Source organism: Diadema setosum, chromosome 20 (genome assembly GCF_964275005.1).
Source record: "Diadema setosum chromosome 20, eeDiaSeto1, whole genome shotgun sequence".
NCBI classification, from domain to species: Eukaryota; Metazoa; Echinodermata; class Echinoidea; order Diadematoida; family Diadematidae; genus Diadema; species Diadema setosum.
Genome location: NC_092704.1, coordinates 10,403,362 through 10,421,521, shown reverse-complemented (window position 1 = coordinate 10,421,521; position 18,160 = coordinate 10,403,362). Strand labels below are relative to the sequence as shown.

Genomic DNA, 18,160 nt, shown 5'->3' with positions numbered 1-18,160 from the left:
AGAAGAAGAAGAAGAAAAAAAGAAGAAAACAACATTTGAGTACAATCACATATACATATTTTTTCCAAAGATGAGTGCATGCTTTAATGCACATATTAGCTGATGGGTAATTCTGTTTAAACAAGCCAACACAATGAAAACCAATTCAATACGGGCAATCTTCTCTTGCCACACAACTAGGTCTTTACACTTTCCTCCAAAAGCACTTATTCCCTGATGACTCCTTCAGGTCGACTTTGAGACAAAAGTTGTTGAGGGTTTGTTCCTGATGACTCCTTCAGGTCAACTTTGAGACAAAAGTTGTTGAGGGTTTGTTTGTTTGTTTGTTGTTGTTGTCTTTTTTTGTATTGTTGGGATAAAGTAGAGCATGCTCATCAAAACATTGTAATCCTTTGAGTGCTTTGAGTGCCGATTGGCACAGAAAACCCCATACCATCGTGCATGCTGTCTGAAGTCCCTGGCTCGGAGAGGGTTAAACTGGAATGAAATGGACAGAGCGTAGCACACTTACGAGTAGAGCTGGTCCATGTAGCTGGCTCCTTTGCTGAACTGCTGCCAGAATTTGTGGTACAAGGACAGGAGATTCTCCTCAGCACCGGCAACTTTCTGGAAATTTTGAGGGGAGGCAGGGACAGACATCAACACACTCTCTTCTCCGTGTGCTCATTGATTCAACAAGCTTATTGTAAAATGACGAGACCTTTCCTCATTCAGAGACAGAAATTTGCACATCGATTCCAAACGCAACATTCCACTAACCGGTACCCAAATATAATTAGTAATATTCATAAGCTAAGATGACATTGCAGAAGGATCTTTATCTAAAAACGGCTTCAACATTTTGCAACAAATCATTTAAGAAGTTTGAGATTTGAAATTTCCAATATTGTACTGCTGACAAAAATAAATGACAATGTCTTCTATTTTATTCATTGCTAAATGAGTGCACTTACAAGTGTACTGTATTCCAATTAACCATACGGGTCATACACTGTAGGAATCTCAAATTTCACTCACAATTCTGAGACTGTCGACATGGTTTTCCAGGAAACACTTAGTCTCGCTGTACAGCCTCTCGCTGTGAGGCTCTGGAAATGCCACACATAAGGCATAAACATCCCTGTGGTGATGTCAATGTTAAGGAAGACAAAAGTTCCCCTAAGTCTAAATTACTAGTACACAGTCGCTATAGATCAAAAATCATTTCAGATTTGTACATTCCCCAGCAAAATAATTGTAAAAAATGTTCTGCATGACACCCATACATGTACATGTGATATGATACAATTTCAGTCAAAAAAAAAAGAAAAAAAAAGAACTAAAGCATCTTCATTGTGATAATATATATCAGAAAACATGAGACAGAAATTGCTTGTAGGGACTGCTTAATCTTATGGAAAAGGATATCATTTCAACAGCAAGTATTCAACAGAGTTCATTTAGTTTGAAAATTGCACCAATCCCTTGTACATAAAATAGATATCAATGTAATATTGAAGTCACATGCCAACCAAGTATGGGCACTGCAATCTACACATGTAATGTGTATACTCAAATCAACCTGATAATTAAAATAAAACAGAGATTTAGAAATGACAAGCTGGGATTTAGAAATGGGGATCTGCTTGGTAGTTGGAAGACCCTCGGAGCATATCTGTGTATTCAGAGAAATATGTTCTAAATATACTTGGAAATTTATGAGGAAATGCCTGGGTGAGGTCTTGTAGGTAAACCCCATCCTGAAAATAAGTTTGTGTAAACAGAAAAAGAAAAATGACAAGAACATGACAGTAAAGTTTGAGCAAGTTCTCATGAAAGCTGAGAAAGGGGTGATTTTTTTCCATTACAATCTTTTTTTAAAGCTGCGATCAATCAAATACAAATTGGCAAAAACTGTGATGCCACGCACAAGCTCACTCACATTCGCTCTGTACTATAAAATCAGAACTTTAATTTTTCTACAAAGCAAGTTTCCATTTGTACAACTGCCACTTAATACAGTCATTGTACATACTTTTTTGTATACAACCTCTGCATGCTAAAAATATATATTCTGTCAATGATGAGGAAAAGTATACAGATTCTTTATGCACAGGGCAAATGGAAGGTGAGCTCACATGCCATGAGTACAGTGTATATCACAGAGTTGCCAAGTTATGCTTCATTGATCATAACTTTAAAAAAATCATTACTTCCCTACTTGTCATCAACATTTGCTCAAACATTCGCTGTCACATTCCTCTCATTTTTTTGCTTCTTTTCACACAATCTTCATTTTATAGTGGACTTCCCCTTGAAGTACATTGTAGATGGGGGAAAAAGTGTGAACAAGGTCATGGGAAGGATACGAGAATCGGTCGTTCCATGTACACCGCTTGATGTCAGCCAGCTGAATGACAGCCTGGACAGTCTTGAGAAGGCGTTCCCATGTCTCCTCAAAGTTGACTATTCGTGGCTTCAGTGACATGCTGTCTGGCCTAACCAGATGGTAAAGGCAGCTGATGAGGATGGGTCTGAATTATCAGAGAGATGAAGTTGACAAATCAAGGATGTGGATTGGGGGTGAAATACATGTAGGTACGTATGAATATTTAAGCAAAGATCAGAGTGTGTTCTAACTTGCATTTACTTTGGGCCGACCCTTACACTGTAAAAGCCAACCCTTGGGCTATCAATACATCAATACACATGATTGTCATGAAGTGGTATCAAATTCTGATAAATTTTGGTGTGACTATCAACAACACCCTTACTTACTACCATCAAACATTTTTCAAGAATTAATCAAGATTGCTCACTATTGTAATGAGATGAAAATGTTTTGATGCTGTTTCACAAGATCTGCTAGGCTATTGCCTTTATTTCCACAAGCATTATTATCTCATACACAATGGATCTCGGCATGAAACCGCCAATAAGTAACATTATTTCTGTTTGTAACTGACACAAACTTTATACTACCAGTTCAGGTTCAGGTTCAAAGCCATTTATTTTCAGCAAATATAAATAGACATTGTATTAGTACAAGTAACATGCAATAAATTGGAAGATGCTGGGGACACATCTCAAGAAGTAAAGCAAGTTACCCTTGATTCGACCATTTCCATGAATAGACCACTCTTACCAATAAAAATTCCCTGAAATTCATGAATAAAAAATGGCGCAAATCAAGTGCAAAATTCAAACTATGCAACTACAGTACCTCCACACGTGTTCCGAAGAGCAAAATAGTGGGCCACGTCGCCGGACCCCCGAAATCATTGTCGCGACCCTCGCGGGTCAGCTCGCATAAGCAGTTCAACAGGTAAGTAATGGGTAAGTAAGGTTGCACAGCAACACATACATGTATAGACTTGCTTCATTCCAAGTTTCGAACAGTGAAATTACTAGTCCATTTATCTGCATTGAATCTGTACAGCGTGTACACCTACAGCCACGATGGCAGCAGTTTCTGAGATAACTTGAGCGTTTACGCGATATTGATATTTTGCATGCCACCCGCGCCAGAATTTGCGGTATCACCATGATTCGATCGCAACGTGTTATGAATGCGTTGAATCATGTCCCACCTCCCTGGTTGAATCTCTTGCACAGCGTGGAGTACATTGAGTACCACGCTCTCATAGTGCGATGTATACAGTTTCGCCAGCGCGTGACGCACGCACTAATCCATTCATAGGCAGGGCGAGCGCACAGCACAGTACGTCGCGAATGTCGAAGCACGGACATATGGGGTCGAACAATGAGCACAGGCGTTCGAACGATGATCGCAGCGCAGGCGTTCAAATCATGTACGCTATTTTGCTTCCACAATTTACGCGGTCAAAAAGTGGGTAACTTGCTTTACAAAAACTTGTGACGAGTGTGCCCTTAGAAAAGCAACATAAATCAGTATGATATTCCAAAATATATATTATTTTTAGTAGATCTAAATAGAAATATAAAACCAAGGTTAAAAGGACAAGGACAAAGACAGAGACAGTCTCTCAGAGACATAGACTGACAAAAACAGAAGCAAAGACAGGAACAATTACTAACGTAACTAGTCTACTGGTCTATACGAACACTGAGATTACACTAAAGAATTGACAGGGACATTTAACTTTGTTCAAGCAAGTTACAATATAAGAATCTAATAATAGGAACATGGGACCAAACAAACTTGTAATACAGGGGATTATTAAGGGTACCGGTATACAGAGAAGTGATGATGGGAGACAGCCATCATGGCATCACGCCATCAGGCAGTAGGGCCAGGGGCCTAGACTCTGGAGCTGAGTAATACATGCAGCTAGAGACAGAGAGTGACATGACAGTTGACACTATCGCTGACAGCAAGTAAACAAATAAAAAGGAAATGGTATGCATTCACAACAACGCCATATCAGTCATACACTCAACTAAGTTGGACCTAGGTCTAGTCATTAAAAAAAAAAAAGACAACAGAATTACACAGAGTTAACACGGAGCTAACATGGCAGCCTTGGCTCCATTGCCTTGCTAACTATCCTTGTGATTAAATACCTTACACAGTTTGACTACCCTACTCAGATAGTAGTAGATGGGACTACACACGAAAGGCCGGTCGACGCCTTCATTGAATAAGCCCGTCTTGGAATATTGTACATGTACATATAACAGCATTACCTGTCACAACTGCACACTCCTGTCTTTTGCCAGTAATTTCAAGTTTCTCGCAAAGTTGAAATATATTGCCACAACCGAAGTAAGATGATTATATAATCCGGCTTCTCGTCTGATTTCTACTCTTACACCAAACCTGTGGTGCAACTTTGGCAACTTTCTACAAAGCTGACCACCGGTAAAACTGTAGATGGCGCTGTCAATTTTTTCCCATGGATTTCAGTCATGGTACTCTCCACTGAACGCTACAAAGTCTTGCTTAAAATTCAGGCAGAATAACTTGATGGATCCTACAGACATGAGAGAAATAAACGCTAGCTGTCATTTTCTTGATGTTACTGTTGTTCTTTGAGAAAAAAATTGTTCTTGATGGTTATCGATGGTTATCAAAGATGATGATGTTGGTGCCGCTCGGCTGCTGTCATTGATGCGGTACAGGTGGTCACGGTGGTCTCGATGGTGAGGTGGCAATGGTGGTGGTGGACACAGGTGATGATGGTGGGTGATGTTGATTATTCCGAAGGTTCGTTAAAATAACACAAAAATAAAATAAGGTTCGTTACTTACCAAAAATAAAATAAGGTTCGTTATTACAAAAACACACAGATTCCATCTACCTAGATGTTCTGTAATCTCTATTAATCGTTAATCTGAAAATAATGTGGCGTTATTCCAAACGTTCATAAATCCGAAAAATGGACAAAAAAAAAGATTCGTTATTCCGAAGGTTCGTTAATCCGAAACCTAAAAGAAGATGCCAACAAACGAACTTTCGGATTCATACCCTTGTGTTCTGTTTTCGGATGAACAAACTTGCGGAATAACGCACCTTTCTTCGTCGTAACGGACCTCTTTAGGAATGACGAATCTTCGACTTCGTATTATTAAAGGAACATTACCCATTTTCGGATTAACGGACCTTCAGAATAACGAAATTAAAACCGGGTTTTGTGGTGGTGGTGGTGGTGGTGGTGGTGGTGGATCTGGTATTGATACTGGTGGTGGAAATGAAGATCTCAACTTTTTGTCGCTGCAAAATCAGCTTTCTTTATCTAGAATTATTGTTTGTTCATTACCTTCACAGGAGGACGCCTTCTTTCACAAGCTTTTAATATTCCTATAATCTATCGACATGTATAAGTTCACATTTTGCGCTTCAAAAGTGTTCTGTAGATCGAAAACAGCCTATTTCATACCCTTGCTCGAGCCAGATTTGAGTACAAATACAATTATACGTTCCTGAAGACTAATATCTTGAAATGTTTGTTTTGTCACATTTTTCTCTTCGAAGCAGATTTTCGAGTGAAAACATGAACCACTTCTGGCATTAAAGATTTCCACATACAATCTGATTCGATGTCATTGTAAGGTTACACGAAATGAACTCATATCCACTTGGGGACCCCCCCCCCCCCCTTTCCACCATTAAAGTAATACATAATGTAGGATGACCTTTATTCATACAGTATGTCATTCCATCGGGTATTGTTGTAAACAATGAATCTTCTGGGTTCTGTCTTTTGGTGTCCCCGTCCACCCCACCCCCAGGCGGTGCAAAACGTGATTGACATATCGCAGGCCCTACGTACCCTACCTTTCCAGTGGCGTATCTAGGGAAAACGGCGCCCGGGGCAAGCACGAAAATTGCGCCCCTAATTTCTGAAAAAGTGTTCAACCCCAACCCCATCCCGGTCAAAACAAGGTCCACATGATGCTTTTTCAAGCACTTAAAAGGGATCTTTTGAGGGTGATTTAAATGTAACGAATTTTGATAGATTTTGGAGAGCGAGCGCAGCGAGCGAGCCGAAAATTTTTGTATTTCAGCTTACAAAACATGGAATTCTTGTCATATTTTGCTTACCAAATCTTACAATTCTAAACAAGATATAGTGACGGCCTTATAGATAACGATTTATACCAAAAAACTGAGGACCATACTCTACATTAGTACGCGCGAGTGAGCTGAAATTTGTATAATATCCTCGTCATTATCACGTATTGTTCTTATCTTTTTTAGTATAAATTTTGGCGAGCGAGCGCAGCGAGCGAGCCGAAAATTATTGTATTTCAGCTTACAAAACATGGAATTCTTGTCAGTTTTTGCTTACCAAATCTTACAATTCTAAACAAGATATAGTGACGGCCTTATAGATAACGAATTATACCAAAAAACTGAGGACCATACTCTACATTAGTACACGCGCGAGTGAGCTGAAATTTGTATAATATCCTCGTCATCATCACGTATTGTTCTTATCTTTTTTAGTATAAATTTTGGCCAGCGAGCGCAGCGAGCGAGCCGAAAATTTTTGTATTTCAGCTTACAAAACATGGAATTCTTGTCATTTTTTGCTTATTAAATCTCACAATTATAGTGACGACCTTATAGATAACGATTTATATCAACAAAGTGAGGACTTGAAAAAATACTCTAAATTAGTACGAGCGAGTGAGCCGAAATTTTTATATTTCTGCGTCATCATTACGTTTTTTTTTTTCTTATCTTTTTTGATTTTTTTTGCGCCCCCCTCCCCCGTGTATATATGAAGAGTTTGTTTGCAAAAACCGATAAGTCCATTTTTGCCAAATGGAGATATTTGCGATTAAAGGTCAAGAAAAATAAAGAGAATAGTAAGAAAATTTTTGCTTCTTTTAACCATAACTTTAAAAAATGTACCTTTATATGTAGTGACCAATGTATCATTTAAAAGGTATTATTTTGTACTTTATGACAAACACCATACTTCAAAATCTTCAAAAATGGACTTATCGGTTTTTGCAAACAAACTCTTCATATATATATGTTCGAAACCGTTGGCGTCCTCTTTTGATAAAATCGGCGATCGCTTCAGAACGAATGAAATTGCAGACGCTGCTCCGTGTAACAGTTTTCCTGCTAAATATAAAATGACATGAGTGAACACAATAGACATTGTCATTTTGTCCGCGTCATCGTCACGTTTTGTTCTTATCTTCTTCTCTTTTTTTATACAAATTTTGGCGAGCGAGCGTAGCGAGCGAGCCGAAAATTTGTGTATTTCAGCTTACAAATCATGAAACTCTTGTCATTTTTTGCTTATTAAATCTTACAATTCTAATCAAGATAATAGTGACGGCCTTATAGATAACGATTTATAAATACCAACAAACCGAGGACTTGAAAAAATAATCTAAATTAGTACGAGCGAGTGAGCCGAAATTTGTATATTTCCGCGTCATCATTACGTTTTGTTATTATCTTGTTTGATTCGGGGTTTTTATTGCGCCCCCCCCCCCCCCCCCGTATGTTCGAAACCGTTGGCGCCTTCTTTTGATCCAATTGGCGATCGTTTCAGAACGAAAGAAATTGCAGCCGCTGCTCCGTGAAACATTTTGCCGAAAATTTTTGTATTTCAGCTCACAGAACATGGAATTTTTGTGTGAACACAATAAACATTGTCATTTTGTCCGCGTCATCATCATTAGGTGATACGCTATCAGCGTATCACCTATTGTGATTGTCAAAATCTCTCTTTATTAGGTGATACGCTATCAGCGTATCACCTATTGTGATTGTCAAAATCTCTCTTTATTTTTTTTTATTCTTCTTTCTTTCTGGACAATTTTGTGTCGTCAATATCTCAAGAATGACATTACGAAATAACATGACATTTTCAGTCAACATGTCTCATGACAAAATCTAGCCACAATAAGGTTTTCATGACAGCAACATATCTATGACGTCATCTAGGCGCCATTTTGTGATTTTCGGACCTTGTCACATGATCGATCATAACTTCATAACTAGATGTCATTTCTGTATCATTTTCGGTGGACACGAAGTTCAGGTCACACTCTATCTTACTTTTTAACGCTAGTTACACAGGTCATCATTACGCGCGCGTAAGCGCGCGTCAAAATTTTAAAAGGCTCAAAACGACTTCCCAATGGGAAATCTCGAAGTTTCAGACAATTTTAAGCGTTTCAAACATTTTCTCGCGTGCGCGTCCGTCCGCGCAATTTCGCGCGCAGAGCCCGTAAGCAACATGAAAATGCAATTTTTTTGACTGATTTGGATTCCTGATACTTTGAGTAACAATATCCATTGATTTCCGATCGATTTCGACCTATAACAAAGGAATGCACTGGCGTCAAAGTTGAAATTCCGCGTGCGCGTCTTTCTGCAAATATAGTGAAAAAACATGTCTTTGTTTATTTCGCCATAGCTCTTTAAATCGTCCGTCGACCCTATATTTCTACTGCATATTACAAAAGTATATGAATTGTAAATAACATTCCAAGTATCAATATTGCCATGAAAACGCGATGACGTCATCATATTGTCATTTTAAATCAAAAAAGTGGAATTGATTTTTTTGAGCTACTGTTTCTGACATTCATTTGCTCGTATCTCTGTTGTTTAAGCTCAATATTATCCCAAATTCAGATATGTTGTACTTTGAACGTTTGCCTCTCAAGTCCATGTGATGGTTTTGAAATATGATAACGTCATCATACTAGAAATTGTGATTAAAGGTAAAGACTCAAAATTGGACAAGTTTACGTGTTATGTCTATGGGAGGTGATTTTTTTTAGAACCATGCATTCACTTGACAACGTTTAAGCACCTTTATCTCAGCTGATTTAGCTCCATTTCCTCTGAAAGTTAAGTATGTTGTAGCTCAGACAATAAGCTGCAGTCATCATGCATTTTATGTTTTCAAATCTCCTCATCAGGTCGACAATTTTGTAGTTAAAGACTGAAAATGAGAACGCAATCTGTACGGAACGATTCCCGATTGTTCTTTGCAACTGTATATTGGTCGAATCCACGCGGCCACTTGTGGGAAGTTGAATAGCGCCATCTCAATCAGCAGTGTCACGATAGTATTATCATATATCTAAGTTTCGCATGGGATCTTCAGGATAGCCGTGTGGCGAAATCGCTTAGCGCGCTGGGTGTTAATAACGCCACACCCGGACGGCGAGAAGTTCGACTCCCGCAGGAGTTTTCTCTTTTTTTCTTTTTCTTTTTTTTTTTCGGCAGTTCAGCTTTACTCCGATGTCATTTACCGTATTATTTTATCAAGTATACGTAACTCGTGAACACGGCTGCTCTATTTCCCTTGTTTTGTATTGGAGATTTGGAGATTGGGTTTACTTCATTAATTTTGTCACACTTAATGTTGTAAATTGCCCCTTGTTACACACTCTAAGAAAAAAAGGTTCTTTTGAGCACCATTAAATGGTTCTCAGCACTGTCACAATAGCGACACCCTTTTAGGTGCTCGTGAGAACCTTTTCTAAATGGTGCTTGTCGGCACCTTTTGCAAAAGGTGCCCATTGGAACCTTTTCCCAATGAAATGGTGCTCGTGAGTACCATTTAAAAGGTGCCCATGGGCACCTTTTTGACTAAAGATGGGCACCTTTTTGACTCTTTTCAAAAGGTGCTCATGAGAACCATTTCATTGGAAAAGGTTCTAATGGGCACCATTGTCAAAAGGTGCTGACAGGCACCATTTAAAAAAGGTTCTCACAGGCTCCAAAAAAGGTGTCGCTATTGTGACAGTGCTGAGAACCATTTAATGGTGCTCAAAAGAACCTTCTTTTTTTTTCTTAGAATGTAGTATGTGAATTGATGTCTGTGTATTTTTGTTGTGTTTCACATGCAGTGCTGGTAAGGTGCTTCACTGGCACCATTCTTAAAGGTACGTTACCTATCTGCATTGAAAATGTGCATCACAAACTCATTTGAAATGAAATGAATTCATCTGAATTTCATCTCATCAGTCAAACATACGTTCAAAACATGTATACATATGTATTAGCAATACATTGACACTGGAAAAAAAAAAGAGCAAGGATAACACACCCATGCACACACAGTTTCACAAGCATGAATACATGTACATGACATTCACCAATATTTTTTTCATGAAACATTACTCAATAACTGAAAACCATAGAAATTTGCTCTTTCACAAATGTGCAGAAATGTATTTATTCACCTTCACTTTTACAATCTAAAGGTGAGGTTTGCATTTGTCATGTTATAATCTGTCAAATATTCTTAACAAAATATTTTCATTTGTTCACTAATTTTTTTTCCACAATATTTGTCGTTTGTGTACCGAGCAGTTCTTGAAACACCATCACACATCTCTGTACAGATGATATGAAATAGCAAGGGGTGCATCAGGCTTACATAACAAAATTTCTAATTCTCTGTGAAATAATTCCTGCATGGATGAGATACAGTAATTGTGTAAGTCATAAGATAGGCAGAAAGCAAGTACATTACCTGCTTAAGTAGTATGAGGAACTTTTTCCACATATTTGCTAGTTTGTTCGGTGTTGTTGTTTTTTTTTCCTTTTAACGCATATTTGTCCTAAAAGCAACTACAAAGGGCAGGAAAACAATTCCATTAAACAGGACCTTTGGTATTGTCACAGAAAACATAAATTATATTGCTGGTACTGTATGATACTTCGGATAGGATAAGCTTTACACTTCTTCACTTCACTTCACTTCACATTCATAACGTCGAGTACTTGAATTAACTTATCTTTGTATACGAGTGACCTTTTTGTTGTTGTTGTTGTTCTGCAATTTGAAAGCACCATAGACACATAACTCCAAATACAAGAAGAGTATCAATTCAGGTTAATCATGACTTCTGACAATTTACAGCATGTCCTACGAAAACACACACAAAAAAGAAAAGAAAAGAAAAGAAAAGAACACATTGTTTTATAATGAGAAGGATAAGAATCCCAAGGGGAAAAGAGCTAGGATAATACACCCACACAGTTTCACAAGCATGAATGAACAAAATTCCTCAACCATGATTTAAAATATATAACATTGGGAATCGATAAAAATTTGAAGAGTTTGATAGCAAAAACCGATAAGTCCATTTTTGAAGATTTTGAAGTACGGTCTCTGTCATAAAGTACAAAATAATACCTTTTAAATTACATATTGGTTACTACATATAAAGGTACATTTTTGAAGTTATGGTCAAAAGAAGCAAAAATTTTCTTATTGTTCTCTTTATTTTTCTTGACCTTTAATCGCAAATATCTCCATTTGGCAAATATGGACTTATCGGTTTTTGCGAACAAACTCTTCATTTACACTTTTTTTAAAAGCAGAGCAACAAATTCATTAGAGTAAACTATATGCAGGCCTAAAGCTGAGGTTTGAATTTGCTGTCCTATAACCTGCCTATGACAATAATATGTTGTTAGCATTTGTCATTTTGTTCACCAAATTTGCCAACAGTCTTTTAAACACCACACATGTACATTTTGTATTTCTGCATAAGCAATATAAACTGGTGACAAGAGTTGCATCAGTGCTTTGAAATAAATTACATAATCTTCAATTGTCTACACAATACGTAATTTCTGCGTGGGTATAAATGCAATAAGTTTTACCAGTCTAGGTGCAAACTTTAAAAGTGTGCAGAAATCGACCACACAATGACTGGAGAATTATACAGAGCATTTTCCTCTTGTGCTTTTAAAGTTTAGAACTATGAATGACTCCACTTCTCAGATTGGCATCTGGTCTGATCCCATTACGTCTACCCCCCCCCCCCCAATACAGTTGATTCAAAGCTGTTAAATGCAAATTATAGTGAAACATTATCACTGGTACATTAAAGTTGCAAATACTGTATTGGGATCATAACAAAACATGTGACCCTCCATCACACAAACCAACAAAAAGTCGCCTGACATGAATATTTGGTTGACGGCAGATTCTGAAAGAGCAGCTATAAAATACACTATAAGTCAATGCAAACGAACTTACCTACCCTATCTACATATTTCTCAAAGGTTTTCTCTGGCAGCATTAGTGTGTTTTCTTTGACTCAGCTCATTCTTGGCTAGCGTAGGTTTCTGGTCGATGCTGTCAACGGGCTATCGGGCTAAAACTGTCATTCTGATCGATGTATTCTTTTGGTCACCAAGCTCATTCTTGACTAGCCCATCGGTTCTGTTTGATGCTGTCAACGGGCTATCACAGGCTGTCATTCTGGTCGATGTATCGTCTTAGCCACACAGCTCATTCTCGACTAGCCCAGGGTTCTGGCTGATGCTGCAAATGGGCTATCCCGGGCTCTTATTCTGATCGATGAATTCTTGTGGCCGCCCAGCTCATTCTTGGCTAGTGTTAAGCCTACGGTTCTGGCCGATGTTGTCAACGGTCTGTCACGGGCTGTCTCTCTGATCAATGTAGAGTCTACCTTTTTCCCTAACCGCACCAGCGACCCAAACACGTACGTACTGCTTCATCGTCCCGGCCGGAGTTACTTGTTCCCTGGTTTCTGTGCATGTTGGTGTGTCCACTTCCCTGATATATGAATTGAAAGATACAATAGACCCACACCGCGTTAATAAAACAATGTCATTGCTATAATTCGATAAACAGAACACGGCATTAGGGCCTACACGGCGTGACTCCTCACTAAGAACAAGCCTGAAAAAATACTGAAGAGATATTGACCTAACAGTTAGGCCTACTGGGCTGTAGACAGAGTATTGGCTCTAACATTAACACTGACAGTTATACATTGTAACTTATAAGCTTCTAACATTAGAACAAATTTCCTTATTGCATGTAGACGGTATAGACCTTACCCCGGGGCGCTCCTTGTACACAGTTATCTTTGCGTTCGGCGTTTGGGCTATGTTTCGGAGTTAGTAGACTCTATTTTTAATACATGTAGGCATAGAAATGTCATAAAACGTTACATGCATACCTAGCTAAGTAACTTAGCCCGGCCCAGTCGCTGTAAAAACGTGACAGCCATGCTCCGGCCCCGCACGGCGTCTGTTCGGGCTAGCCCATGAGCCATTGCTATGCCAAATTTCTAATTGTAAAGTGTCAGCTCAGCCTAACATGTTATTGATAGATCTGGATCTACTGTACCTGGTAAATATTACACAAGATAGCAGCTTCGATCAAATTAGATCTATAACATTAGGATCTAGCTAACCGTTAACTGTTAAAGGTTAATCACTGACTGAAAACGAAAACTGAGTGATGAATCTAACACGTAACATTCTAACTTGATTTTGTACCAACGTCGAACGAATGTCATCTAAAAATGAGATAAAACCACATTAAAAGTAAAAATCTTACCTCTTCTCCTAAATTGTGATGACTGCCATGGCGAAAATGGAATTGACAGTGACACGTTTCCAGTCCACTTTGTCAAAAGTAATGTCTAACGTTACCGGGTGCCGTTCGTTATGGGTGTGATGTGTAAAGTGTCTACACTATAGCCGTCTGCCGCTGCATGTATGGTATTGCATTGGCACTCTGCCGCTATGTGGTGGTAGGTTTGCATAGGCGCAGGCATGCAGGCAGCACAGGGCTACATTGGAATAGCCGCGGCGCGTGCCGCCGCGGTTACATACTAGTAGTCCTACTAGTATGTATACGTTTACGCGTACGCATTCTGATCGAGCGCTAAAATTGGATGGTGGCAGCTGTCAGTTGGCACGCAGCCAAGAGAAGTCATTAGTCTACGATAAAAACAATTTGTACTTTTTATTATCACAGCAGCAGAAACACATACAATATTTTTGTAACAATACCACAGTTTTGGTGATTCTTACATCTGACATTCGAATACACAGCAAGGGGAAAAATGAAAGTGGACCTAAAGATATTGTTTGACCTGCAGGAGTACCACAAATAACACTCGGGGACTGGGTCGCATACTAGCAAATGGTGACGAACGGAACCATTTCGATTGGGAACCATTTATAGGTGCTCATCGGAACCATTTTGCGAGAACCATCTGATGAGAACCATTTTGGAGCCGACGAGAACCATTTGAGAACCTTTTTTTCTTAGAGTGCAGTGTCCCGCTTGCCACCTTTCGTTTCCTCGTTCCTTTTCTCTTCATTGGTTCTTGTTATATTGTAACAGGATAGGTAGGAACATGTACGTTTAGATAACTGGCAGGAATGGGAGCTGATATGATTAGCTCTAGTCCAGGTGTATGGCGTCTCGCTCATCTCTTTGAAATTCCAGGTTGTTATTGTTTGACCCAATAACGGAGTTGTAGACAGGTTTTATGTTGCTATAGAGGTATCTTGTGCCACATGAATGGAAGGCATCACTGTTTAGTAGTAGTAATGAACTTTTTCATGTTGTAAATGATATAAAGATATGAATTTCACATCCAATCTTCGGGACAGCCGTGTGGCTTTATAGTCGCTTAGCGCGCTGCATGGTCATTATGCACTACCTTAGGACGAGATGTTCGGGACCCGCAGGACGCTATTATTTTTTTTTCTCTCTCTCTCTTTCTTTGTTTTTCTTTTGGCAGTTCAGCTTCATTCCGATGTCATTACCCCACGACACACAGTCACTCAAGTTCCTTTTTTTTTTTGTCGGAGGCTGGAGGTTGGATTTGCTTCATTTATCATACGTAATGTTGTAAATTGCCCTTGGTATACAGTGGCCCGCTTGCCACCTTTCGTTTTCTCTTTCCTTTTCTCTACGTTTGTTCCTGTTATACACTGCACAAGACAGGTCGGAAAATAATTTACATAACTCAACTGGAGCAGCTGAATAAATTAACTCTAGGCCAGGTGTATGGCGTCTCGCTCGTCTCTTTGAAATTCCAGGTTGTTATTGTTTGACCCAATAAAGGAATTGTAGACAGGTTTTATGTTGCTATAGAGGTATCTTGTGCCACATGAGTAGAAGGCATCACTGTTTAGTAGTAGTAATGAACTTTTTCATGTCCCTCCATGTCAATTATAGTGTGTTCAAAGGGGTTGTGTGTCTATCTGCCAAAGAAAAGGAAAACCTTATTTTCGTCATGGCTATTTCTCTATACGTAACCGTAGGTGATGAGTGTTGTTGGTATCTGAGCAGTGAAAAACACAGCATCAGGCTAAAATCCCCCTTTTACGCGCTAAGCGTTCAATTTGATATATCTTTATTTATGTAGTCAATCACTGCTAATGGAGTTACAGAATTATGTTATGACACCTTTCACTGAGAGTTTGTAAAGCAAAGTTTATGGACAAGGCAAGCAATTGTACAGGAATAATACCAATGATTTCAGAGGGAAATTATGGTATACCTAAATGTAAGGGTATCATTGCTTTGGAATTGCTGAGAAAATATCTTGGCACGAGGGCTTCCACCTCTAATAACTGATCCCTTTGAAGATGTGTCGGTCACGGGTGATCGTCAGGATTCATCTTTCACGTAGAAGCTTCCACACTCTTAGTTCGAGAAGACTTACCATCATACTTTTTATTGTGATTAAAGGTAAGGACTCAAAATCAGACAAGTTGACGTGTTATGTCTATGGGAGTTGATTTTTTTTTTTTTTTTAACCATGCATTGACTTGACAACGTTTAAGCACCTTTATTTCAGCTGATTTTGCTCCATTTCCTCTGAAACTTAAGTATGTGGTAACTCAGACAATAAGCTGCAGTAGTCATGCATTTTATTTTTTTCAAATCTCTTCATCAGGTTGATAATTTTGCAGCTAAAAACTGAAAATGAGAATGGAATGTGGACCAAACGATTCCTGAATCATCTTTCACATATAAGCTTACGTTCCTCATATTTTCTCGTCAAGACGTACATGGCCGAGAGGATAAAGGCGACGTCACAAGAGACGTGAGGTTGCATACGTACGGGTTCGAACCCCATAAGAGCACGAAACAAAATACTTCCATCTTTTGCTTTTTTTCTTTTATGAAGTATTCACCTTCGTCCATGTAGAAATCACGTTTTCATGTAAACGTACACACACACACAGGTACAGACACACACACACACATACAATATCCCTTTGTTTTGTGTAGGAGACCACATTGCTTTGACTGTCAACTTGGACTTGAAATTACAAATGTTAAAGTGAAGATGACTCTTAAAAGACCGCATGGCCATGTTTGATTTTCTTTTACAATATAAAGTCCTATTGGTAAATACTCATTCACATATCCTTTCCAATCAACTTACTTGGACACGCCGACACCACACGAAATTTTCAATTGGTTGCATGACAGAAACAATTTCATCTGAATTATGTAGGACTGTATAAAGAATTGGACTTCACGAATATTTCTCAATATTACTTCAAGTCGCTACTTAACATTATTTTCGTTGTCGATCACTGAAAATGAGAACGGAATCTGGACGAAACGATTCCCGATTTATCTTTGCAACTGTACATTGATCTAATCCACGCGGCCACTCGTGGGAAGTTGAATAGCGCTATCAGTCACTTGACGTATATCGCCAAAAAACTGAATATCAATGTAAGTTTGTGTTGTGTATAGCATACATAGATAGATTTAAGTTTCGCAGAAGATCTTCGGATCTTCCGTGAGGCAGAATCGCTTAGCACGCTGCGTGTTTATAATGCCCGACCGGAAGGAGAGAAGTTAATCGAGTCCCGCAGGACTTTTTCCTTTTATTTCTTTTTTCTTTTTTTTTTCTGCAGTTCAGCTTCACTCTGATGTCATGAACACAGCTACACTATTTCCCTTGTTTTGTATTGGAGTTTGGAGGTTGGGTTTGCTTCTTTAATTTTGTCACACGTTATGTTGCAAATTGCCCCTTGAAACAGTACCCCGCTTGCCACCATTCGTTTTCTCTTTCCTTTTCTCTTCATTTGTTCTTGTTATACTGTAGCAGGATATTTAGGAACGTGTACGTTTACATAACTAACAGGAATGGGAACTGAATTAATTAACTCTAGTCCAGGTGCATGGCGTCTCGCTTATCTCTTTGGAATTCCAGGTTGTTATTGTTTGACCAAATAACGGAGTTAAAGACAGGCAGGGAAGGAAGTGACTTGATATTGCTTCATAATGAGGAATTTCGGGCAACACCTTTCCAAGTGTAGTGATTATGACGGGGTTCTCTGTCGTTTATTTTCGTCATGGCTGTTTCACTACAGTAGTTTAGCCATAGGTGATAATATGTTGTTGGCATCTGGGAGAATAGAACAGATCAGTACCAAACTGGAATAGCCCTATAAGCAATGTGGTAAGCGTTCAATTTTTTTGCATTATCTTTCTTCTTTAAAGTCAATCACTACTGATCGAAATACACAATATAATATGACACGTTCCATTGGTAGTTTAGGAAAAGGGAGTTAATGCACGATGCAATGATAAATGTGCTACCATTGATTTTAGAGACGTCATTGTGGTGTGGTACTGGTGATGGTAAGGGAACCATAGATTGCTTTTAAAGTAATGAGACAATCATTGGACCTTTGCATCAAGACCGTATTCCCATCTAGAATATAATGCATGTTCGTGCGGCGTTTTTTTTTTTAAATCCTGACGTGGACATTTTCTTTTTCTTGTTTTTAATTTAAGAATGTTATATCTAAATTTGTTTCTTTCCCCTAACATTTTTTTTTTTTTGGTTGAATATAAAGTTGGACGTTCCGTGACCGAGTAGAAGAGCAGCGATTTAGTTACAGTTTCAATGCATCTTGTTTACCATCTTCTCTGACATTAAATTGATGGTT

General features: G+C 38.7%; 1 protein-coding gene across 1 annotated transcript in view; it reads right to left on the bottom strand.

Annotated features, from left to right (window-relative positions):
* LOC140244121 (cullin-2-like) overlaps positions 1-4,781 on the bottom strand; it is a 28,943-nt gene extending 24,162 nt beyond the window's left edge. The window contains exons 1-4 of the mRNA XM_072323766.1: positions 4,648-4,781; positions 2,349-2,513; positions 1,018-1,120; positions 512-606 (exon numbers count right to left, since the gene is read on the bottom strand). Of these exons, the coding sequence (XP_072179867.1) occupies positions 512-606; positions 1,018-1,120; positions 2,349-2,467 (317 nt within the window). The 5' untranslated portion in view covers positions 2,468-2,513; positions 4,648-4,781. The remainder of the gene's footprint in view (positions 1-511; positions 607-1,017; positions 1,121-2,348; positions 2,514-4,647) is intronic.
* Between the last annotated feature and the right edge of the window lie 13,379 nt (positions 4,782-18,160).